General features: G+C 47.6%; 1 protein-coding gene across 1 annotated transcript; it reads left to right on the forward strand.

Moving 5' to 3' along the window:
* Positions 1-367: 367 nt before the first annotated feature.
* SEC11C (SEC11 homolog C, signal peptidase complex subunit) lies at positions 368-25881 on the forward strand. The gene is made up of 6 exons (XM_040421078.1): positions 368-546; positions 13591-13700; positions 14499-14648; positions 16215-16334; positions 24135-24192; positions 25808-25881. The coding sequence occupies exons 1-6, from the start codon at positions 490-492 to the stop codon at positions 25859-25861; spliced, it is 549 nt and encodes a 182-aa protein (XP_040277012.1). The 5' UTR covers positions 368-489; the 3' UTR covers positions 25862-25881.
* The last annotated feature ends 338 nt before the right edge of the window (positions 25882-26219 follow it).

Here is a 26219-nt window from a genome sequence, read left to right on the forward strand (position 1 = left end):
CCTGACCTGCAATTCTTCATGTTACAGTGCATGGCCTCAGCCACATTTCTGGAGAATGGGAAAGCCCAGTGAGTGACCACTCTTGGAGCATTTGAGTCCATGCATGGCGGTGGTCCCACAAGTTTCCCAGAATGCAGCCGGTTACTAGAGGCAGCGACTGTGACTGTGTTCCAGCCCGCACACAACTCTCCGGCTACACCTGACGCGCTCCCCTCCGCCCCTCTCCGGCTTCCCTTTATGTACTGAAACCCGCGAAATGCATCATGGGTCGTGTAGTTCCTCACAGGCTCCAGGGACCTCGCGAGCGGCCCGTCAAAAACTACGTTTCCCGTGATCCCTTGCGAGCGGCCTATGAACGACTACCACATGGAACAGGGGAAGCCGGGGAGGGGATGTTGGCAGTGCCGGTGCGCCTCCTCTCCTCCTGCCAGCTTCTGGATAGTGGCAGCAGCTGCCACCTAAACCCCCCCTCCGGCTGTCTGCGACCCCATGAAGGCTGTGGACATGGATCTCTTCGGGGATCTACGGAGAATGAACAAGAGGCAGGTGAGTGACAGCAGCCAGGACTGCCCAGGGGCCACACTGCGTGCTGCTGGGGCCACACTCATCAGTAACTTTTATCATTGTCCATGGTCACTAATGTGATAGATCTAACCTCACTATGGGGAACATTTTTATTTTTATAGGTATTTATCTAATATATTCCATTTTATTATATTAATACCATGGATTATATTATATATAATACCTATCCATACTGTATAAAATATATATAGATTTTTTTTTATAGGAATTTTATGGGCTAAAATAAAAATGCAGGGACTAATAATAATAATAAAGAAGAATATATATAACTTTTCATGTTTTTCAGCCTCACAATGCAACCATATTTACCATGGACATCCAATGGTCTGGGTCCTGTTCACATTACTGTCTTTTCCGTTCCATTAGAGATCTTTTTTTTTTTTTTTTATGACATGTATATTCTAGGCTGTCATTCTTGCTGTCAAAAACCCCTGTCACGTTTCAAGAGCGGATGTGTTACAGCTGTTGTGGCTTCTCTTAAAGGGTTTTTCCGTGGGTTTAATATTGATGGCCTAACCTCAGGATAGGGTGGGCAGGGGCGGACTGGGAACCTAAAGTGGCCCTGGAAAGAGCAAAATACCGCCCCATGAGAACCATATACCACAGTGCAGCACCATATGTTGCCCCAATAGCTGTCCCTCTGTGGTGGCCATCAATAGCTGCCATCTTCTGTCCTCCTCCTCCAGTTGTCTATTGAGCGGGGGAATTAGCAGGTGAGGTGTGGGCCATAGCAGTTGAATTCAGGAGGACATGTGTGGTCGCTGGCCGGGTACATGAATACCTGATTCCGCCAAGAGCTCATTATGTACCTGGTCAGCGGCAGAGAGGAGGGCTTGGGCGCCCCCCTGGGCATCGGCCCACCGGGAAATTTCCCTGTAGGGTCTATGGCCAATCCGCCACTGTCGGTGGGGTTCCGACTCCTGCAGACCAGCTGTTTGAAGAGGCCGCTGGTGAGCGCCTCAGCTTCTTCCTAGGCCAGTGCCGTCGTGTTGGCCTAGGGCAGTGGTGGCGTACCTATGGGACACCTGTCAGAGGGGGCACTCAGAGCCCGCTCTGTGGGCATGTGGCTCTCTGTGCCGAGCATAGGGTTGCCACCTGTGCGCTATTACTGATGAGAGCTCCCATGGTGGAGCGCTCATTAGTACAGCCTTTGCCCCTACCCCTCGCACCGTAGGGAACACTCGCTGCTGACTGGATGCACAGGACAGGACCTGCGCTCCAGCGTGATGACCTTTCACAGCATTGACTGGAAGCAGCAGGACCTGCAAAACGTCATCACGCTGGAGAGCAGGTCCTGTCCGGTGCATCCAGTCAGCAGCGAGTGTTCACCGCGGCGCCATCAAATGGAGGAGGTGAGTTGTTTGTTTTTGGCACAAGAAGAGTGGGGAAGGGGGGGATTAGTAATACTGTGTCCTTTAATCGGGCATTATTAATACTAGGAGCCACTAATGGAGGAAAAGTAATACTAAGGGGGCACTAATCGGGGCATTATTCATACTGGGGGCCACTAATGGGGGCATTAATTTTACTCTGGGCCATTAATGTTGTCCTTAATAATACTGGGGGCCATTAATGTTGTCCCTATTAATACTCTGGGCCATTAATGTTGTCCTTATTAATACTAGGGGCCATTAATGTTGTCCTTATTAATACTAGGGGCCATTAATGTTGTCCTTATTAATACTGGGGGCCTTATTAATGGGCCACTAATGGGGGCCTTATTAATACTGGGGGCCACTAATGGGGGCCTTATTAATATTAGGGGGCGCCGACAGAGGCATTCATTTTACTGGGGCCACTCCTCCACAGCTTAACTTGTCCGGTATTTTTCAGTATTCAGGTTAAGTTGCTGTGTTGGCACCGTGTTGGTTTTGGGTTGCAGTTTGGGCACAGCTCAGTCCTATTCAAGTGAATGGGTCTGGGCTACAGTATGATATGGAGGTCATCAAAAATCCTGGAAAACCTCTATAATTATCACCTGTCCACAATGTATGATCGCTGAGGTTCCAACATGATCATGAGAATGGGGGTCCCCTAGTCAGTCTGTGTGAATGGAGCGGTAATGCGCGTGTGGGACCATCAATCCATTCTATGGGATGTGCTCCACCACTTCTCTCAAACGGGGGACTCGTGGACCCCCATTTTCGGTGGGGGTCCCAGGTGTCAGACATACATGATAAGTGTTTATAGGAGAACCCATTTAAGAACTGTAGCCATGATGCTGATGTAAATAGAGCCCAAGAAACCCCATGTGCTTGGTAGGTAGTGAGGAGGCTCTGGAACCCACCGGAGAACCACAACCTGCTCAAACAGCTGATGTGAGGTGTCAGACCCCCCCACCGATCAGACGTTCATCCAGAGGATAATTCATCAATATGTGGAACCTTATGGACACCTTATAGATCTATAATGCTTTAAAGTGGTTGTCCACCTTTTAGATATTGATTGCCTATCGTCTGGGGTTCTGACACCCAGTATTAAAAAATTTAAAGTGGCCCTGAAAAAAAAAAAAAAGGGGGAACCTATCATTTGAGCAAACTTTGGACATGTTAGTCCTCTTTCAGACGGGCGTTGCGGGAAAATGTGTGGGTGCGTTGCGGGAACATGCGCAATTTTTCCGTGCAAGTACAAAACATTGTAATGCGTTTTGCACTCGTGTGAGAAAAATCGCGCATGTTTGGTACCCAAACCCGAACTTCTTCACAGAAGTTCGGGCTTGGGATCGGTGTTCTGTAGATTGTATTATTTTCCCTTATAACATGGTTATAAGGGAAAATAATAGCATTCTGAATACAGAATGCATAGTAAACTAGCGCTGGAGGGGTTAAAAATAATAATAATAATAATTTATCTCGCCTTAATCCACTTGATCACGGAGACGGCATCTCTTCTATCTTCATCTTAGCTGTGTGCAGGAAAAGGTCCTGTGGTGACGTCACTCCGGTCGTCACATGGTCCGTCACATGATCTTTTACCATGGTGATGGATCATGTGATGACCGGAGTGACGTCACCACAGGTCCTTTTCCTCACAGATGAAGACAGAAGAGATGCCGGGCTGCGCGATCAAGTGGATTAAGGTGAGTTAAATTATTTTTTAAAACAAATTAACCCCTCCAGCGCTATTTTACTCTGCATTCTGTATTCAGAATGCTATTATTTTCCCTTTATAACCATGTTATAAGGGAAAATAATAATGATCGGGTCTCCATCCCGATCGTCTCCTAGCAACCGTGCGTGAAAATCGCACCGCATCCGCACTTGCTTGCGGATGCTTGCGATTTTCACGCAGCCCCATTCACTTCTATGGGGCCTGCGTTGCGTGGAAAACTACAGAGCATGCTGCGATTTTCACGCAACGCGATGCGTGAAAATCACCGCTCGTGTGCACAGCCCCATAGAAATGAATGGGTCAGGATTCAGTGCGGGTGCAATGCGTTCAACTCACACATCGCATCCGCGCAGAATACTCGCCCGTGTGAAAGGGGCCTTATAGTTTTATGTCAGAAGTCTTGACCGTTGCAGGTCTGGCCGGTGGGACCCCTCCGACTGACTTCTAAAAAGAAGGGGTACAAGTACTCGGCAAAGCCCTGTAGCCCCCAGTTTCTGTTCAGCTATCTGAGTGAGAGGCCTGAGCAGAAACCCCCATTCCTCCAGGTGTTAGTAAAAATGATAGGTATACTTTAAAGGGGTATCCCGATTAGAACAAGTTATCCCCCTATCAGCCATATTAGATTGGTGGGAGTCCTAGCATTCAGACCCCCATCAATCACAAGAACAAGGGTCCTGTGCACTCGGCTATCTCCGGCAGTCCCATAGAGATGAATAGAGAGGCTGTTCCATTCATTGAGGTAGACGGGACCCCCTAGCCTCGTAATCGTTGGTGGTCCCAGGGGTCAGCCTGTCCATGTGGATAGGGGATATACTGTTCTAACCGGGATACCCCTTTAAGGGAGCCCTGCGCGGCTCAGTTATACAAAGTAAATCCCGGGAGAAACTGATTATTAATAGGAAGCCTTCCGCCTCCGTCTTCTGAATTATACCCGTGTCTGGGCGCATTAAATTTCACAAGCATCAGAGCGGCTTCTGATTCCTCGTGTCGGAGACCTCATCCGAAGCGTTTTCCCAATATGCCGCGCTATAAAAAAACATCGCAGTTTATAGCGTATAGCGGCTTTACAATGCATCCATAACTTATGTAGGCTGCTTTCCTTATTCTTAAAGGGACCTGCTCCCATTATTTACTGCAGCATATGGCGCGCTTGGGGTTTTCACATTCCAATTCCGGAGCGTCCTCCTACATCCCAAAATGCCTCTGCTGGAACGTTTCGAATCCGACTCCTCCCTGATGGCATCTGAGCCCATTTTCCCTATTAATTAGTAGGCACGGATGTCCGTGGGAAGGTGGATCAGGGAAAAACTGTACTGCTTTAAAGGAGTTAAACAAGAATGTTTCTGTTTCACTGATGGCAAGCAGAGCTCTTGAAAATGGGGAGGACTAGTGATCAAATGGTGACCAACGATCTCCCGATGTTTGATGGATCAGCAACCCCCGGCTGCTGTGAAATGACAGCTCCCAGCATGCACTGTTGCTCGGCTGTTCTTGTTTCTCCAATTAGAAGTGGCTGGAGCATGCTGGGAGTTGTAGTTTCAGAACATCTGGAGCGCCGGAGGTTGCTGACCCTGGTCCTACGGAGATGCCATAGAGGATGAAAATGGAAATAGCCCTTTGGCCTCTTTCACACGGGCGTCATGTTTTTGGGCCGGATAAGATGCGGGTGCGTTGCGGGAAAATGCACGAGTGCAAAACATTGCAATGCGTTTTGCACGCGCGTGAATTAAAATCGGCATGTTTGGTACCCGAACCCGAACCCGGACTTCTTCACAGGAGTTCGGGTTTGGGTTAGGTGTTGTGTAGATTGTATTAGTTTCCCTTATAACATGGTTATAAGGGAAAATAATAGCATTCTGAATACAGAATGCTTAGTACAATAGGGCTGGAGGGGTTAAAAAAATAAAATAAAATATTTAACTCCCCTTAATCCACTTGTTCGCGCAGCCGGATTCTCTTCTGTCTTCATCTCTGCTGTGCGCAGGAAGCAGTTTTCGGAGCCGTGTCCTTTAGCTCTTCCTATACACACAGCTGTACGCACAGGCATCTGTTCACACATAGACCTTGGATTTGGGGCGGGGGGGGGGGGGTTTACACTTTACTTGAGGTCTGTGCGTTGTTTTTTAGAACTTAAATTTGCATGGCTAATAAGGCTACTTTCACACTAGCGTTCGGAGCGGGTCTGTCTGATGTTTCATCAGACGGATCCGCTCCTATAATGCAGACGTTTGCATCCGTTCAGAACGGATCCGTCTGCATTATAACTTAGAAAAATTTCTAAGTGTGAAAGTTGTCTGAGCGGATCCGTTCAGACTTTACATTGTAAGTCAATGGGGGACGGATCCGTTTGAAGATTGAGCCATATGGTGTCATCTTCAAGCGGATCCGTCCCCATTGACTTACATTGTAAGTCTGGACGGATCCGCTCGCCTCCGCACGGCCAGGCGGACACCCGAACGCTGCAAGCAGCGTTCAGGTGTCCGCTCGCTGAGCGGAGCGGAGGCTGAGCGCTGGCAGGCGGATGCATTCTCAGCGGATCCGCCTCCACTGAGAATGCATTAGGGCCGGACGGCTGCGTTTGGGGCCGCTTGTGAGCCCCTTCAAACGGAGCTCACGAGCGGACACCCGAACGCAGGTGTGAAAGTAGCCTTAGTGTACGGAAGGAGATGTGAATGCACTGACTGTTGATTGGTCAGGGCTTTAAAAGGGTTGTCCCAGGAAAAATATTCCACAGTTTTCAAACCAGCCCCTGGATCTGAATACTTTTGCAATTGCATGTAACTAAAAATTCAGTATAGCCACTGAGTTATCCAATGAAACCCATCTGTGTAGCGCCACCTGCTGTCTGCTCTCTTTTTTTTTTTCATTTGTCTGTCCGCCTCACTGCGATGGACGCACATGCTCAGTTCTGTCCTTTTAACTGCTACCAGCTGCAGCAAGAAGACGCGTCCCTTGATCTGCCAGCTTGAAATAAATCGATCAGGGCAATTGGAACAATGAATGGGGGGTTCTGTGGATCCATGTGAGGTACAGGGTTGGTTCTGGCTTTGTTTGGTCCCATGCAAATGACCATGTCCGTTTTACAGTCCGCAAATTGTGGATCCTCTAAACGCGTATATCGGCCCTGTGCATCCTGCATTTTCCCCTTTTCACACATCTCGCCCTAGGGTATAAATGCATATTCTTGTCTGCAAAAAGGATCTATATTCTATGATATACATTACTGTATGATGCATGATTTTTATTCCCGACACTAATCATGGGACACACACATGAGAGTCATGGCCCGACTAGAGGGTGCAGCTGGCCACATGGTGCCAAGCCACGGCTACCCACAGTGGCCACTGGCTACACAATTTTACTGCAAAATCGTGTGGCTACTATCTGTTCTCACCCTTAGGGCTCATGCACACGCACGTATTTTTTTTTTTCTGTGTCTGTTCCGTTTTTTTACGGGCCGTATGTGGAACCATTCCGTTCAATGGGTCCGCAGAAAAACCGAAATGACTCCGTGTGCATTCCTTTTCCTTATGGCTGCTCCGCAAAAAAGATCATGTCCTATTCTTGTCCTTTTTACGGACAAAGATAGGCATTGTTACAATGGATCCCCAAAAAATACGCATGCGATATGGATGTCACACGGACGTCATCTGTATTTTTTGCAGATCCGTGTTTTTGCGGACCGCAAAATACATGCGGTCGTGAGCATGAGTCTATTCAGACAACTTATTTTGCTGTCCGCAGATCTGCTAAAATACGGCTCCCGGCCATGTGCACTTTCCTCAGTCCCTATTATAGAAGTGCTTGTTCTCGTCCACATAACAGACAAGAACAGGACAAGGTCTATCATTTGCGAAACGGCCGCACGGATGTGAACAGCGCACAGATGACCTCCATGTTCTGTCTGCATTTTTTGCAGCCCCCTTTGAAATGAGTCGGTCCTCATGTGGACACAAATGTAGGAAAGGGGGTTGTACTGGTTGGAGAGCCCTTTAAAGGGGGTTTTCTCATCATCAGGATATGCGTTCTCCAAAATGGGAGTCCTCAGACCCCCACCCCCCCCCCCTGAATTTACTCCTATGGGAGACACAGAAATGGCAGAGCGTGCTCCCATAGAAGAGAATGGAGTAAGCCGCACACCTCTCCATTCCTTCTCCACCTGGATGCGGCACCCAGCAGACATCTCACCCGCCAGGTGCCCTGTTGTGGATATGGGTTCAGTCCCACCTATGGGTCCAGCACTTATCAGACGTTTATGGCATTTTGGGCAGCGCTCTGGTGTAAGTGGCAGCGCTGGAGCCCTGGGTTTGAATCCCACCAAGGGCGACATCCGCATGTGCGGGAGTTTGTATGTTCTTCTTGTGTTTGCATGTGTTTTCTCCCTTGCGCAAAAAAAACATACTGACGGATTAATTTGGATTGTGAGCCCCACTGAGAGGGATGCCCACCTGTGTACAGCGCTGCAGAATATGTTGGTGCTATATAAATGAATAAGATAAATGTATGACATTAATGGGAATACCCCTTTAAAGCTACAGCCTACTGTACGTGGTGGCAGCAGCGTGGGCCCTGATCAAAGCCCCTGGTGACTTGCCGAGGACTACACAATCTGTCACCGTCCTCCTAGCTGTTTATGTTTCGGCATGCCGCTGTTCATGTCCTGATGTATTTAGCCGCATTACAGTGCAGGCAGCGGGTGGAGTGTTTTGTGTTGTTTTCGGGGGCCTTTTTAGCTTCTCTCCCTGCGGTGCCCCTCTAAACGGCCTTTTACACAAATGATTCCTGCCAGATAAAGAAAGCAGACCGCCACAGTGTAACAGAACAGATGCGAGTCACAGCGACACTTTATATCCTCTGAATAGGAAGCATTCTTCCTTTGCGGTGTACGAAGCCACGTTCATGTAGAGAAATACGCCAATCGCTCCTTTCTACCACATATTTATACGGAAACAAAATCTCTGCTTACTGTCAGTGAGTGGGAAGTTTCTTGTTTGCATCCAGAGGCAAAAATTCTGTAGTCTAATAATTTACCGTAGTTGTGCGTTTGTTATCGACAGACATTTCTCTGAACACCGCAGCAAAAGGCCAGTTTCAGATTAGTGAGTTGACTGTAGGAAATATGCTCCCCGTTCTAGTTTTACTGCCCCGAGCTCTGCCGCTCCTTTCCCTGCCCCCGAGCTCTGCCGCTCCTTTCCCTGCCCCCGAGCTCTGCCGCTCCTTTCCCTGCCCCGAGCTCTGCCGCTCCTTTCCCTGCCCCGAGCTCTGCCGCTCCTTTCCCTGCCCCGAGCTCTGCCGCTCCTTTCCCTGCCCCGAGCTCTGCCGCTCCTTTCCCGCCCCCGAGCTCTGCCGCTCCTTTCCCGCCCCCGAGCTCTGCCGCTCCTTTCCCGCCCCCGAGCTCTGCCGCTCCTTTCCCGCCCCCGAGCTCTGCCGCTGCGATTACCGCAGCGCTCAAGGCCTGGCGACTGCAGGACAGCGAGCACTGCCGGTTATAAATGTCTCCTGCCGCCGGACCTGACAGATAAAGGCCGGAGATCCCTCATTTGGGAGCCGTTGTCGTAGTGTACTGCCGCAGAGCCTTGTTATGGGCCCCCTGCTCAGAAACCCCCGAGCCAGAGCCACCACCAGGTTATAATACATCTTCCCTAATGCGACCGTATGGCGATCAGCCAGCTTAATTTCTAAAAAGAAGTCTTTGTTTCCCATAGCAACCAATCACAGCGCAGTTTTCACTTTCCAGGAGCAAAATATTAAATAAAAGCTGCCCTATGATTGGTTGCTATGGGCAACAAGGACTAGTCATAAATATGCCAAATAGTTCTGAATGAAAAACAGTTTTTGTCACCCATAGCAACCAATCACAGCTCAGCTTTCATTTTGTATTCTGCTCTTGAAAAGCGAAAGCTGTGATTGGTTGCTATGGGCAACCAATCCAGTTTTTTCATTCAGACCAGTTTGGCAGATTCATGACCAGTCTCTTAACAGAAAAAGTGCCCTTGTCGCCCATGGCAACCAATCACAGCGCAGGTTTCACCTTTCAAGAGCAGAATGCAAAATGAAAGCTGTGCTGTGATTGGTTGCTATGGGCAGCTAATCCATTTTTTTTTTTTTTTTTATTCAGACTGACTTGGCAGATTTATCAATAGTAATAGTAAAAGAAAACTGTCTTTGTTGCCCATAGCACATAGCAACCAATCACAGGGCAGCTTTCATTTTTCAAGAGCAGGATACGAAATGGAAGCTGCACTGTGATTGGTTGCTATGGTCTTTCTTTTATTCATTTTTATAAAAGGGCCTAATAATAAAAAATCACAAATTTTGGCACTAACCTTCTTTGCGACTCTTTCCCGTTTTCTGCTGATCATGCCGCTTTCCAGGAAAGTGGGTGGGGCTTAGCAGGAAGGGGTCTGGCAAATTTGCTGTAATTTACACCAGAAAATGACATAAATAATAGAACTAATCTACGCCAGCTCATAGTAATTTACCAGCCGGCCCATCCCCTATGTAGGCCTGATCTACAGACATATTTTATTTTTATTTTGTATGCCCCACATTGACTTGAACTCGCTCTCACTGTCCTGAGTATCTCGTAAGACGGAGGTGTAAACGGAGGTGGCACAGAGGGGCGGCCATGAGGCCAGTTTCCCAGGTAACTCTGAGGCTGGCAGCGTTTGGGAGGCTTTTCCAGCATTGCTGCTTCGTGTTCTCACAGAAAATGTCACTGTACGCAGCAGACATCTTACACACGGCCTGTCCTGCACACTGGGCTCATTCATCACATTCACCCGCAGCTCATGCCAGCATTCAGGGATTAATTCAGGGGGAGTCCAGGGGCATCTGGCCACCTGCATGGAGTATATAGTGCCATTCACAGCCGTGCCCGTGCTGTGTATATAGTGCCATTCACAGCCGTGCCCGTGCTGTGTATATAGTGCCATTCACAGCCGTGCCCGTGCTGTGTATATAGTGCCATTCACAGCCGTGCCCGTGCTGTGTATATAGTGCCATTCACAGCCGTGCCCGTGCTGTGTATATAGTGCCATTCACAGCCGTGCCCGTGCTGTGTATATAGTGCCATTCACAGCCGTGCCCGTGCTGTGTATATAGTGCCATTCACAGCCGTGCCCGTGCTGTGTATATAGTGCCATTCACAGCCGTGCCCGTGCTGTGTATATAGTGCCATTCACAGCCGTGCCCGTGCTGTGTATATAGTGCCATTCACAGCCGTGCCCGTGCTGTGTATATAGTGCCATTCACAGCCGTGCCCGTGCTGTGTATATAGTGCCATTCACAGCCGTGCCCGTGCTGTGTATATAGTGCCATTCACAGCCGTGCCCGTGCTGTGTATATAGTGCCATTCACAGCCGTGCCCGTGCTGTGTATATAGTGCCATTCACAGCCGTGCCCGTGCTGTGTATATAGTGCCATTCGCAGCCGTGCCCGTGCTGTGTATATAGTGCCACTCGCAGCCGTGCCCGTGCTGTGTATATAGTGCCACTCGCAGCCGTGCCCGTGCTGTGTATATAGTGCCACTCGCAGCCGTGCCCGTGCTGTGTATATAGTGCCACTCGCAGCCGTGCCCGTGCTGTGTATATAGTGCCACTCGCAGCCGTGCCCGTGCTGTGTATATAGTGCCACTCGCAGCCGTGCCCGTGCTGTGTATATAGTGCCACTCGCAGCCGTGCCCGTGCTGTGTATATAGTGCCACTCGCAGCCGTGCCCGTGCTGTGTATATAGTGCCACTCGCAGCCGTGCCCGTGCTGTGTATATAGTGCCACTCGCAGCCGTGCCCGTGCTGTGTATATAGTGCCACTCGCAGCCGTGCCCGTGCTGTGTATATAGTGCCACTCGCAGCCGTGCCCGTGCTGTGTATATAGTGCCACTCGCAGCCGTGCCCGTGCTGTGTATATAGTGCCACTCGCAGCCGTGCCCGTGCTGTGTATATAGTGCCACTCGCAGCCGTGCCCGTGCTGTGTATATAGTGCCACTCGCAGCCGTGCCCGTGCTGTGTATATAGTGCCACTCGCAGCCGTGCCCGTGCTGTGTATATAGTGCCACTCGCAGCCGTGCCCGTGCTGTGTATATAGTGCCACTCGCAGCCGTGCCCGTGCTGTGTATATAGTGCCACTCGCAGCCGTGCCCGTGCTGTGTATATAGTGCCACTCGCAGCCGTGCCCGTGCTGTGTATATAGTGCCACTCGCAGCCGTGCCCGTGCTGTGTATATAGTGCCACTCGCAGCCGTGCCCGTGCTGTGTATATAGTGCCACTCGCAGCCGTGCCCGTGCTGTGTATATAGTGCCACTCGCAGCCGTGCCCGTGCTGTGTATATAGTGCCACTCGCAGCCGTGCCCGTGCTGTGTATATAGTGCCACTCGCAGCCGTGCCCGTGCTGTGTATATAGTGCCACTCGCAGCCGTGCCCGTGCTGTGTATATAGTGCCACTCGCAGCCGTGCCCGTGCTGTGTATATAGTGCCACTCGCAGCCGTGCCCGTGCTGTGTATATAGTGCCACTCGCAGCCGTGCCCGTGCTGTGTATATAGTGCCACTCGCAGCCGTGCCCGTGCTGTGTATATAGTGCCACTCGCAGCCGTGCCCGTGCTGTGTATATAGTGCCACTCGCAGCCGTGCCCGTGCTGTGTATATAGTGCCACTCGCAGCCGTGCCCGTGCTGTGTATATAGTGCCACTCGCAGCCGTGCCCGTGCTGTGTATATAGTGCCACTCGCAGCCGTGCCCGTGCTGTGTATATAGTGCCACTCGCAGCCGTGCCCGTGCTGTGTATATAGTGCCACTCGCAGCCGTGCCCGTGCTGTGTATATAGTGCCACTCGCAGCCGTGCCCGTGCTGTGTATATAGTGCCACTCGCAGCCGTGCCCGTGCTGTGTATATAGTGCCACTCGCAGCCGTGCCCGTGCTGTGTATATAGTGCCACTCGCAGCCGTGCCCGTGCTGTGTATATAGTGCCACTCGCAGCCGTGCCCGTGCTGTGTATATAGTGCCACTCGCAGCCGTGCCCGTGCTGTGTATATAGTGCCACTCGCAGCCGTGCCCGTGCTGTGTATATAGTGCCACTCGCAGCCGTGCCCGTGCTGTATATACACAGCACGGGCACGGCTGCGAGTGGCACTATATACACAGCCGTGCCCGTGCTGTGTATATAGTGCCACTCGCAGCCGTGCCCGTGCTGTGTATATAGTGCCACTCGCAGCCGTGCCCGTGCTGTGTATATAGTGCCACTCGCAGCCGTGCCCGTGCTGTGTATATAGTGCCACTCGCAGCCGTGCCCGTGCTGTGTATATAGTGCCACTCGCAGCCGTGCCCGTGCTGTGTATATAGTGCCACTCGCAGCCGTGCCCGTGCTGTGTATATAGTGCCACTCGCAGCCGTGCCCGTGCTGTGTATATAGTGCCACTCGCAGCCGTGCCCGTGCTGTGTATATAGTGCCACTCGCAGCCGTGCCCGTGCTGTGTATATAGTGCCACTCGCAGCCGTGCCCGTGCTGTGTATATAGTGCCACTCGCAGCCGTGCCCGTGCTGTGTATATAGTGCCACTCGCAGCCGTGCCCGTGCTGTGTATATAGTGCCACTCGCAGCCGTGTGTATATTGCGGTATAGAGCTAAGCCTAGCAGACGTAGCAGGGGAGGAGGGCTCCTGCTGCAGACAGCTACCTTACAGCTAGATTTTATGGGACACACAGAAAGGGATTCTAGGAACGGTTCTAAAATAAACTAATTGGTACCAGAGAGAAGAAGGTAAAAGGGTGGAGTTGTCATAACTTAAACTTTTTTTTTTTTTTGTGGATTTGTTACTGCTTTTTGGCCTTTTAGAGACAATCGCAAGGACTTTATTTTTTTATGTGACATCTGCTCTATCTTTGTTTTTTTCACTTCTGCAGCTTTACTATCAAGTTCTTAACTTTGCCATGATTGTGTCGTCTGCCCTTATGATATGGAAAGGCCTCATCGTGGTCACAGGGAGCGAGAGCCCCATTGTCGTCGTACTGAGGTAGGTCTGGGAGGGTTCTGGGGAGATGGGATATATAGGAGATACATGAACCTCAGATTGCTGCTTACAGGCATGTATAGAGATGCATTACTGTGTGCAGTATGTGAGCTCGTGAGTATAGCAATACAGTCATACAGTGCAAATGTAAAACCACCACACAGTGACCAGTTAATAGAACCGTAACATACCTTGATAGGCCCATACAGTCCTCAAATTATACCACCATATAGTAGTGCTAACTATACAGCTCTGCACAATGGCTAGAAATGCATCATAAATGCACAGTATTTACCTGGTAACGGGGGACCAAAGAGTTAAAGGGGTTGTTTGCTCTTCGGGAAGACTCCCCTTCGGCCCCGTGTGGCAGGACCTTCTGCAATCCCCACCACTCGGTTCCAGCTCCTTCGCTTCGCAACCTGGATTTTGAGTCGGGAACTGCCGCAGTGTCGGGGGAGCAAAGGAGCCGGAACCCAGCTGTGGAGATCAGGTAAGTTTAATCCACTAAGCAGGTCCTGCAATACATTCGGGGGGGGATCTGCCCAAAAGGCCCCCGGGGTGAACAACCCCTTGAAGACATATTTTATCAGGATTTATAGATGCAGAAGAGTTGAGTTTGTCATTTGGCATCAGTGGAAGCCGCATTTAGAAAGGGGGCATCACTGATAACAACACAATGTTACATGCACAGTCCGTCAAACATTCAGTCTCATTCAGCTTTGCTACATCTGTAGGAAATCCAGTTACTAGTTCTTGTTCCTTTTGTGTTGTTGGTTGGTAACCTCTCTGGTCCTTCCACAGCGGCAGCATGGAGCCAGCCTTTCATCGAGGAGACCTGCTGTTCCTCACAAATTTCCAAGAAGACCCCATCCGGGCAGGAGAGATTGTTGTTTTCAAAGTGGAAGGCAGAGACATCCCGATAGTCCACAGAGTCATCAAAGTCCATGAAAAGTAAGGTATTAGAGCTGGGCTATGTGGTTATTAGAAGGCTTCTTTATAGTAAAATGCTGTCTGCCTGCAGCCACCACTAGGGGGTGCTTACTACATACTGATTTATTACCGAGTCCAAGTGACATGCATAAAGCTCCACCTAGTGGTGGCAGCAGGCAGTCGGAATTTTATTTTTTCACTCTGTCGATGCAGGGGTTGTGGAGCTCTGTTTCAGAAAAAAATCAGGCACTGACCGCTATACAGAAAGAATCATTACTGAAGTTTGGACCTCAAGTTATGTTCATGGATGGATGTTCTCTCATTGGTGATGTCACAATGATGGGTCAGAGCTCCACCAAGCAGACACATCCACCTTCTCCTGTGGATAGAAGATATGTTTATAACTTGTCAGAACCCCTTTAAATGACGCTTTCTTGGCATCAATTGATGTCCTGTTGTCACAAGCGTTGTATTTATAACTCTCTTCAGACCATTATAATTTTTAACGGCTGCATAAATATCGACGACTACCCCCCCCCCACCAATTATAGGGCAGAAGACCTCTGTCTATCCGTGGCTCCTGTGTTATACTCCAGAGCTGCATGTGCAATTCTGCAGGCTTCAAAGCTAAAATAGCTTAGCATTTCCTGCTAATACTGTGTCTGCACAGAACATGCACATTTTGAGAAGGGTTATCTTTTCACCAGGCATTATACAGCAGTCTGATGTAGAGAGATGTAACTGCCCTCCTGCATGGCATGATTAGCTGTTGTCTGTCAGCAAGCAGAATAGTGAGTGCAGCTCTGGAGTATAATACAGGATGTAACTCTGGGTCAGTACAGGATAAGTAATGTATGTATACAGTGACTGCACCAGCAGAATAGTGAGTGCAGCTCTGGAGTATAATACAGGATGTAACTCTGGATCTGTACAGGATAGTAATGTATGTACACAGTGACTGCACCAGCAGAATAGTGAGTGCAGCTCTGGAGTATAATACAGGATGTAACTCAGGATCAGTACAGGATAAGTAATGTATGTACACAGTGACTGCACCAGCAGAATAGTGAGTGCAGCTCTGGAGTATAATACAGGATGTTACTCTGGATCAGTACAGGATAAGTAATGTATGTACACAGTGACTGCACCAGCAGAATAGTGAGTGCAGCTCTGGAGTATAATACAGGATGTAACTCAGGATCAGTACAGGATAAGTAATGTATGTACACAGTGACTCCACCAGCAGAATAGTGAGTGCAGCTCTGGAGTATAATACAGGATGTAACTCAGGATCAGTACAGGATAAGTAATGTATGTACACAGTGACTCCACCAGCAGAATAGTGAGTGCAGCTCTGGAGTATAATACAGGATGTAACTCAGGATCAGTGCAGGATAAGTAATGTATGTACACAGTGACTCCACCAGCAGAATAGTGAGTGCAGCTCTGGAGTATAATACAGGATGTAACTCAGGATCAGTACAGGATAAGTAATGTATGTACACAGTGACTGCACCTCGTTTTACAGAAATTGTGAAATGATGTTGGAATGTGGACATGTGGTAATTCTTCATATTTTATTTTCAGAGAGAATGGAGATATTAAGTTCCTAACTAAGGGAGATAATAATGAAGTTGATGACCGAGGTCTCTATAAGGAAGGACAGAACTGGCTGGAAAAGAAGGACGTTGTGGGCAGAGCGCGAGGGTAAGTATTGGACTTTGGGTCTTATCTATGTAAGCACTACGTTTTGGTTGTGTTGAAATCGCAGTTTACCATTCCCTCATACATCCTCATTGTTCTCGATGGTCGTCTTGTGACTTTTTTTTTTTGGTCCACTTGTTCCTCTATAGGGAAGTGTTTAGGTCGGCATGACCATCGGGCAACCAAAAGCTGCCATGTGGAGACTGGTGCCAAGGAAACACGGAACATTTTCCCATGGCAACCAATCATATTCCAGTTCTTATTCTACAGAGGACTTCTGGAAGATGAAAGCCACAACCTGATTCATTGCCGAGGAAGGTCCTTGTATGGACCTCCTGCTGAACTTGTGGTTCTACACACCAGCCAGTATAAACAAGCAGTGCTGCAGTGTAATGCAGCAGTCTGAGCATCTGGTGAGACCACCTCAGTCTCCAGTATCCTCCTAAATATATGATATGGGAATTTAAAGGGGTTGTCTAAGACCGATTCCTTTAACCCCCTTCCCGACCCATGACGTACTACTACGTCATGGAAACCACTGCGTTCCCGCAATTTGACGTAATAGTACGTCATGGTGATCGGATGGGTACCGGAGCTGTACGCGAGCGATAACTGCAGGGGACCGCAGTCCCTGGTATCCGAGCCCCTGCTGTATCCGCCAGCATCGCTGTAAAAGCCGATGCCGGCGGATTAACCCCTTCTATGCCGCGGTCCGTGCTGACCGCGACATAAAAGGGGTTTGTGTCGGGTGAGTGAGCGCATCAAGTCCCCGCGCTGCTGTGGCGGGGACCCGATGGGTGAGAAGGCAGCCTGATGCCGTACAGAGGCTGCCCAATGCCTTGCACGGCATCGGGACCTGCCTTCTACAGGTGCCGAGGAGATCCAGCCTCAGGCTGCGTCTCCTAGGCAACCTGTTAGTGTATTACTCAGTGTCATACACTAACAGGCAATGCATTACAATACAGATGTATTGTAATGCATTGCAGACGAGATCAGACCCCCAAAAGTGAACATCAGAAATAAAGTAAAGGAAAAAAAAAGTGTTTTTAATAAAATTAATAAAGGAAAAAAAGAAAAAAAAACGCCCCTTTCCCCTTATTTTATATTAAAAAAACTGAAAAAAAACAAAAACACACACATATTAGGTATCACCGCATCCGTAATGACCGGCTCTATAAATATATCACATGATCCACCCTGTCCGATAAACACCATAAAAAAAATTAAAACGGTGTAAAAATAAAACAAAACATTTTTTTCACCTTACATTACAAAAAGTGCAACACCAAGCGATCAAAAAGGCGTATGCCCCCCAAAATGGTATCAATAAAAGTCGCCTCATCCCGCAAAAAAAATTGGCCTCTACCTAAGGCTACTTTCACACTCGCGTTTTGTGCCGATCTGTCACGAATAATGCAAACGCTTGTATTATTCATTAAAAAAAAAGTCTAAGTCAAAACGGATCCGTCTTGACTTACATTGAAAGTCAATGGGGGACGGATCCGTTTTCAATTGCACCATATTGTGTCAGTGAAAAACGGATCCGTCCCCATTGACTTACATTGTAAGTCAGGACGGATCCGTTAGGCTCCGCATAGTCAGGCGGACACCAAAATGCTGCAAGCTGCGTTTTAGTGACCGTCTAAAACAATTTAATGGAGATCAAACGCAGCCAAATTGATGCATTCTGAACGGATCCTTATCCATTCAGAATGCATTAGGGCTGAACTGATCCGTTTTGGGCCGCTTGTGAGAGCCCTGAAACAGATCTCACAAGCGGACCCAGAAACGCCAGTGTGAAAGTAGCCTAAGACAATCGCCCAAAAAATAAAAAAAACGATAGCTCTCAGAACATGGAGACACTAAAGCAGGGGTGTCAAACTCAAATTTATCGGGGGCTGCATCAGCAGTTTGGTCACCCTCAAAGGGCCGGAAAACTTACAGTTACTTGGCTTGGCCCTTGGGGATCTCGGATGCCACTTCCACACTTTGGCCGGGGGCTCGGTGGAGCTGATGTTGTGTTTTATCCTAATGAGAAAGATTTCATAATAAGTATTTGGAGAAGGTGCAGAGGGATAGCAGAGCAGGGAGAGGCTGGTGCTGCTACTAGGGGGTCATACCATGGGGGAGTAATAAAGCCCACCATAATGCCCCCCCCCCCCAGTAGTAATAATTCTCCTTATAATGTGACAGTGCAAAAAATACCCCCTTGTAATGCCCCCATTTGAGCTAATGTCCTCATAGTGCCCCCATAATGTGCCAGTATAAAATACCCCTATATAGTGCTCCTAGTAAATGCCCCCATAGTGCTCCACACCCTCCTTCCTCCTAGTGCCCCCCATAATGTACCAGTATAAAATGCTCCAGTAGATGCCCTCAGTGTCCCCCATAATTTGCAAGTATAAAATACCCCTTCTTAGTGTCCCCCGTAGATGACCCCATAGTACTCCTCTCCCCCCTTCCCCATAGTACCCACCATGTGTCCCAGTATAAAATTGTACTGTACAGAGAGCCCATATAAAATACCCCTTCTTTGTGGCCTCAGTAGATGCCCCTATAGTGCCCCCAATCATGTGCCAGTAATAGCAGCCCCCCTGTGCCAGTAATAGCAGCCCCCAGTAATGAGAGCCCCTCTGTGCCAGTAATAACAGCCCCCAGTAATAAGAGCCCCTCTGTGCCAGTAATAGCAGCCCCCAGTAATGAGAGCCCCTCTGTGTCAGTAATAACAGCCCCCAGTAATAAGAGCCCCTCTGTGTCAGTAATAACAGCCCCCAGTAATAAGAGCCCCCCTTTGCCAGTAATAACAGCCCCCCCCTTTGCCAGTAATAACAGCCCCCCCTTTGCCAGTAATAACAGCCCCCCCTTTGCCAGTAATAACAGCCCCCCCTTTGCCAGTAATAACAGCCCCTCCTTTGCCAGTAATAACAGCCCCCGCCAGTAAAAGTATTGTACATAATAAAAAAAATAAAAAAAACACATACTTACCTCTATGTCAGTGATGCGATGCAGGCCTCTTCTGGCCTGTGTCCCACGCTGTATGGCTCAGGCAGCGCGATGACGTCATCGCGCCGCCTGCGCCGGCCTCTGATAGTCTGCAGGCACTAGGCCTGCAGCCTATCAGAGGAAGGGAAAGGGACACGCCTCTCCCTCCCCTACCGCAGCACAGGCAGGCATCTGTATCGCTGTCCTGAGGACGGCGATACAGATGACTGGAGATGAGCGCTTCCTCAATGAAAGCGCTCATCTCCCTGTGCCCAGCCGCCGCCGCCAGCTCGCTTGCTGCGCGGGCCACATGACGAGGTCTGGCGGGCCGGATTCGGCCCGCGGGCCTTGTGTTTGACACCCGTGCACTAAAGCATAATGTTTTTTGTTTCAAAACTGCTATTATTGAGCTAAAGTGAAATACCTAAAAAAAAAAATTAAAAAAAAATACATATTCGGTATCGCCACGTCCGTAACAACCAGCTCAATAAAAATATCACAAGACCTAACCCCTCAGGTGAACACCGTAAAAAAATAAAAGCTGTGTAAAAAAAAATAATGCAATTTTTGTCACATTACATCACAAAAATTGCAACAGCTTTGCTACTGAAAAAAAATTGATTAAAATGTAAAATCTGCCAAAAAAGTGAAATTCTGAAATTTCATCTCCATTTTCCATTAATTCTTGTGAAACACCTAAAGGGTTAACAAAGTTTGTAAAAATCAGTTTTGAATACCTTGAGGGGTGTAGTTTCTAAAATGGAGTCATTTATGGGTGGTTTCTATTATGTAGGCTTCACAAAGTGACTTCAGACCTGAACTGGCCCTTTAAAAAGTGGGATTTGGAAATTTTCGGAAAACAGGCCCAGGGTTAAAGGGGTTGTGCAAGAATTGGGGAGGAGTGGTTGGCAAACCTCCCTACTTTACTGGATCTGTAAAGGGAAGATTACTTACCTGCTCCTTCTCCTCCAGAGCAGGGAAGGTTGGCAACCCCTCCCCATTCTTGCACCATCCCTTTAAGGGAATCCTGCCTGGGAGCCGCGGCGGCTCTGTTGGCACCTACCTGTATCATAGTCATCTCCTCATCTTCACCCAGTTTGGCGAAGTCAGCGTAATAGAGGTACTCGCAGCTCCTTTTAACTTTCATTGTGGCCTCCATAAAGGTAATTGCGTTTTCATGTTATTCAGCCTTGCGTGCTGGCGTTATGTAAGCGGAGAAATCCTTCTGAGCCTGATCAGAATAAAACATCATTTCGGCTTTAGTGGCTCCTTCATCTCCACCGCCGCCTAGCTGAGCAATTCACAGCGTCGGCCCCTCATTCTTAAGGCAACTTCACTTTTATTGCTGCGTAAGCGTCACTCGTTTCCTTTATAAGGAGGAATTGGCTATTCTCTCCGATAGTGCGCGGCTCCGCACTTACAGTTTGCTCATTTTCAGTATTCTGAATTGCATCTGTCAGCAGTTCTGTACCTATGACATGGGCTGACCTGTTACATGTGCGCTTGGCAGCTGAAGGCATCTGTGTTGGTCCCATGTTCATATGTGTCCTCATTGCTGAGAAAAGTGATGTTTTATTATATGCAAATGAGCCTCTAGGAGCAACGGGGGCGTTACCATTACACCTAGAGGCTCTGCTCTCTCTGCAACTGCCGAGCCCTCTCCACTTTGATTGGACAGTATAAATGTGAACTGCCAGCGAGCTTCTTTCTTGTATTGCGCCTGTGCCAGACACTGAAGCACACGCCGCAGCGCAGGACCAGGTGTGAAGACTTTTTCACTGCCTGATCCTGTCAATTAAAGTGCAGAGAGCACAGCAGTTGTAGAGAGAGCAGAGCCTCTAGGTGTAATGGTAACGCCCCCGTTGCTCCTAGAGGCTCATTTGCATATAATAAAACATCATTTTTCTCAGCAATGCGGGCACATATAAACATGGGACCAACACAGATGCCTTCAGCTCCCAAGTGCACATGTAACAGGTCAGCCAGTGACAGGTGCCCTTTTAAAGGGGTTATCCAACCCCTAAAATGCCTCTTCATACACCCGGGCCCCTCACAGAGATTGTACTTACCTGGACCCCCGTCACCTGCGTCTCTTCTGACGACCGCACGGCCACCACTGCATCTCCCCATCGTGCGGATGAAAACATCAAGTACAACCTCTGCAAGGGGCCCGGGCATATAGGGAGGCATTTTAGGGGTTGGATAGCCCCTTTAAGGATGAAAAACCTACTGACGGGTTTCTTAGAAAGCCCCCTCATTTCTGGTATCCTATTGTGTGGATATCTGGACCAGTCTCCGCTTCATTAAGTAGAGCTGTTGCCAAGGTAAGAGTTTACAAATCCTGTGTCTTTAATGGAGCCTGGCCTCCGGTGACTATAAATCACTGCTCGGCAAACAACTTTAAAAGCTTCTGAAGGACCAGTTTGCGCGGTGTGTAAGACGTAAAGAATCCAGAGTGAATTACCGAGTAAACGGCATGAAGGACCCAAGAGGAAACACGAAAAGCTCCTCTCTCAAGAAACCTGTGAAGCTCTTTACGTGTTACGCCCGGAGCGGTGGAGCGGAGCAGCCATATGATCTAAGCAGACAGAGATGCGCTCGTTCCTCAACCCCCAATCTGGCTGGAATAGCCCGATGCCGATCCTACCAGTTAATGCAAAACATTGATGTCTGAGAAGTTCCTTTAGGACGTAAATAATTTACAGCAGTTTATGTCTAGAACCTGAAGGGGGACGATGAACATGGTCTATCGAGGTTCGGATTGTCAGTTGGACAGTAGGATGCACCACAATAGATCAAGTCTAGACATTCACAGGGATTTAGGGTATTGTTTGACTATAATTCAAAAAAAAAATCTAAATAAAAATTCAGCGCATTTAATTTCTTAATATATCCTTACAGCTGTTGGCGCTCAAAATCCTTTGCGTAGTCTTAGAGAACATGCCATTGCTAACAGTCACCACTAGAGGGAGCTCAATACTTCCGCATTCAAATAATAGCCCAGTATACAGTAAGCTCCTAAGCTCCCTCTAGTGGCCATTACAGACAACCAGAATGTTATGATTTCACTCTGTCTACGCAGGTGATTTGGAGCTCTGTATCAGGAAAATGGAGCTGTTTTTTAAGAAGTTGACATGATAAAAAAAAAAAAAAACATGAGGCAAACAGGCACTTTAAACTGTGAACGTGTCTACAGTGTCAAGAAACACTTAAAGGGGTTATGCCATTATTGATGTAAAAATCACATAGTGCATGATTATACCTTCTTAGCAAAGCTAGAACCAACCCTGTACCACACATGGGTCCAGAGATCTCCACATTCACTGCTCCAATTTCTCTGGCAGCTCAGGGGATGTGTCCTTTCTGCTGCCTGTCATTCTCTTAGCCGCAGCTTCTAACAGAACACATGGCTGGTGGCAGTTGAAGGTTCAAACTGAGCATGCGCGGCCATCTCAACGAAAAGAACAACCAGCAGGTGGCGCTATACCGATGCATTTTATTGAATAGCTCAGTGGCTGTACTAAATTTTTAGTTACTTGCAATTACAAAAGTATTCAGATCCAGGTGCTGGTTTGAAAAATTTAGAATATGTTTCGTGACGCAACCCCTTTTGTATGACCAGTTGTAATTCGCTTAATATCGGCCACATGTTGCGATCTACTGGAACATTTCTTCATGTCATCACCCCTCTTGCACTGTATAGCTTTCGGTGACCATTTGCAGGGTATGCAAATACTTGTATCATCCCATTATCAGTGTGAGAAGATGCATGACATCTGGTTGTCACTTTCTGAGTATTCTTTTGAGAAGATGAGCAATTTGTTGACTGGGCAGACGTAACTGGCATATTGACCTCTGCATGGTACCGGGCTTCTATTTATGAGGAAGAGTTTTACGTCCCTGGCTCAGACCTTTAGCGATTAATTAGTAATCTTTAATGCAAAATCGCATGAAGGTTCCCAGAAGTGTGGCAACGTGGCATTTTTACAATGTGCCAGGTGTGCACTCTCAGAACACTTATGGGGGTGTCATGATTATTTTATTTGATAATTTAGTCTTTATGTGTGAATGCCAAATGTCTTTGGGAAAGGAGGAAGAAGCACATAGTAGTTAATAATAATAATAATAATAATATTATTAATATGTCTCTAGCAAGGTTATTTGTTTTATTCCAGACCAGTTGCATCCATACATTTTGAACCCCTTCATTATGGCAGTTGTCATGTGATTCCAGTCTGACTACCAGTCCAGAGCTTGCTCTCCTGTGTAGACAGGTTGTCAGGCTCTCCTGTGTGGCGTTCTTCCAGTGAGCTACAGGATTACATCAACACTGATCACTTCCCTCCTAGCTGCTTTCAGACTCCTCTGCACCAAACTCCGCCGTCCTTATTCTTCTGTATGCTCCCCACCCCCAATGAATAGAGTACTTCTTGAAGTATAATTTCTGCTCTTTTTAAAGGGGGCAAGCATGCAGCGATGTAATAGTTGAGTCCACACAATGATTAGAGTGAAGAGCCTGCAGTGTATTTTGTAAGATGTAGCTTCACACTGCCCTCCCCTGCCTCCTGCTTGTGATAGGTTTCTCCTCGTCAGCTATCACAAGCAGGAGGCAGGGTAAATGGGCTGAAAAGCCTTCACCTAGGAATACATTGAGACTCTGCAGTGTGAGTTAGGGAACAAGGGCATCTGCAATGTTCTTTAATATGCTGCACTATATAAGCAAAAAAAAAAAAGGAAAAATATAAGAAAAGAAAAATTTATTGAAACTCACTATTTTGTTGGTGACTCTCTCCTTAATACTTTTGCCTTTTTTTATTTCAGGTTTTTACCATATGTCGGAATGGTAACTATTGTGATGAATGATTATCCTAAATTTAAGGTAATTAAATACTACACACCTAGTGCACTATTCTACATAGGGACAGTGCCCCATAGTGTCCATGCCAATATTTATAGAAAAAAACAAAACCTGAACACTGAAGAGAGGATTTGTCTTGCTGCTGATCACACTGACAGCCATTCGTAGCAGGGGGACCTCAATACCGAAGGGCATTGCTGCTAAACACCTTTGTAGTAAGCTGTTATTCATGCATGCAGGGAGGCAATAGGGAACACAGTTGCTCTTAATACAAGAGCAACTGTCATACCTTTACGTTACGGACTTGCTCGTAATAATGTCATCCAGGCTGCTTTCTGTTTCTTGTAGATGATGTAAGTCATCTCTGCCCCCTACTTCAACGGGCTGGAGTTTGCAGACTGCATGTGCCTGGCATCCTGCTGCACAGGGCACAGTTTCTCTTTCTCTCTCTTTTTCTCTTTCTCTCTTTTTCTCTTTCTCTCTCTCTTTTTCTCTTTCTCTCTCTCTTTTTCTCTTTCTCTCTCTCTTTTTCTCTTTCTCTCTCTCTCTTTTTCTTTTTCTCTTTCTCTCTCTTTTTCTTTTTCTCTTTCTCTCTCTCTCTCTCTTTTTCTCTTTCTTTCTCTCTCTTTCTCTCTCTCTCTCTTTCTCTCTCTCTCTCTTTCTCTCTCTCTCTCTTTCTCTCTCTCTCTTTTTCTCTTTCTCTCTCTTTTTCTCTTTCTCTCTCTTTTTCTCTTTCTCTCTCTTTTTCTCTTTCTCTTTCTCTCTCTTTTTCTCTTTCTCTCTCTTTTTCTCTTTCTCTCTCTTTTTCTCTTTCTCTCTCTTTTTCTCTTTCTCTCTCTTTTTCTCTTTCTCTCTCTTTTTCTCTTTCTCTCTCTTTTTCTCTTTCTCTCTCTTTTTCTCTTTCTCTCTCTTTTTCTCTTTCTCTCTCTTTTTCTCTTTCTCTCTCTTTTTCTCTTTCTCTTTCTTTTTCTCTCTCTCTTTTTCTTTCTCTCTCTTTTTCTCTCTCTTTTTCTCTCTCTTTTTCTCTCTCTTTTTCTCTCTCTTTTTCTCTCTCTTTTTCTCTCTCTTTTTCTCTCTCCCTCAAACTGCGGCCCTCCAGCTGTTGTAAAACTACAACTCCCACAATGCCCTGCTGTAGGCTGATACCTGTAGGCTGTTCGGTCATGCTGGGAGTTTTAGTTTTGCAACAGCTGGAGGGCCGCAGTTTGAGGATGCCTGCTCTAAGGGCTCATTCACATAACCGTATGAATGGGTCCGCATCCGTTCCACAGTTTAGCTGAACGGGTGCGGACTCGTTTGTTTCAAAGGAGCCGCAAAATATGCGGACAGCACATTGTCTGCTGTCCGCAGCCGTAGTTCAGTTCTGAGGCCCGCAAAAAATGATCCGCGAACAAGAATAGGCATTTCTATCATAGTGCCAGTTTCCGTGTTTTGCGGATCCGCAATTTGCTGACCGCAAAACACTTCCGGTCGTGTGAATGTAGCCTAACACTGAGTAATAATCTATAATCTCTTTTATCAGACACATATTGCAGTGATGATTTCGTGTTTCTTATGTGAAGATGGGTAGTTTTGTAGTTTTTCTTTGAATATGTTCACGTGACATTGATACCTTTTTTCTCTTTTTTATCTCCAGTACGCTGTTCTTGCCATCATGGGAGCTTTTGTACTTTTAAAACGTGAATCTTAAGCAGAGTAAAAGATTCTGCGGAGAAGGAGGGGAGACACAAAATCGTAATATATTCCATAGTTTCTGTCACAGAGCAAAGCAAACCAGCGAACAGTCATCGACCGGTACAAATAAATATCTTCAGACAAACCCACCCGTCCTGCTTCGTATTTATTTTATTTGTAGGGTTCATCGAGCCATTTGGCAAATTTTATGATGCAATTGCTTTTTTTTCTAAAAATGTGACCCAATAAAATGGACAAAAAAAGGGATGTGTCTGGTTATTTCTTTCACATTGTTTTGCACCTCAGCTCCAAGTAACATGGCCCCTGGTCCTGTAAGAATGGGGAATTTTCCCCATAAAGAAAACAACAACAAA

The sequence above is a fragment of the Bufo bufo genome, chromosome 2 (genome assembly GCF_905171765.1).
Source record: "Bufo bufo chromosome 2, aBufBuf1.1, whole genome shotgun sequence".
NCBI classification, from domain to species: Eukaryota; Metazoa; Chordata; class Amphibia; order Anura; family Bufonidae; genus Bufo; species Bufo bufo.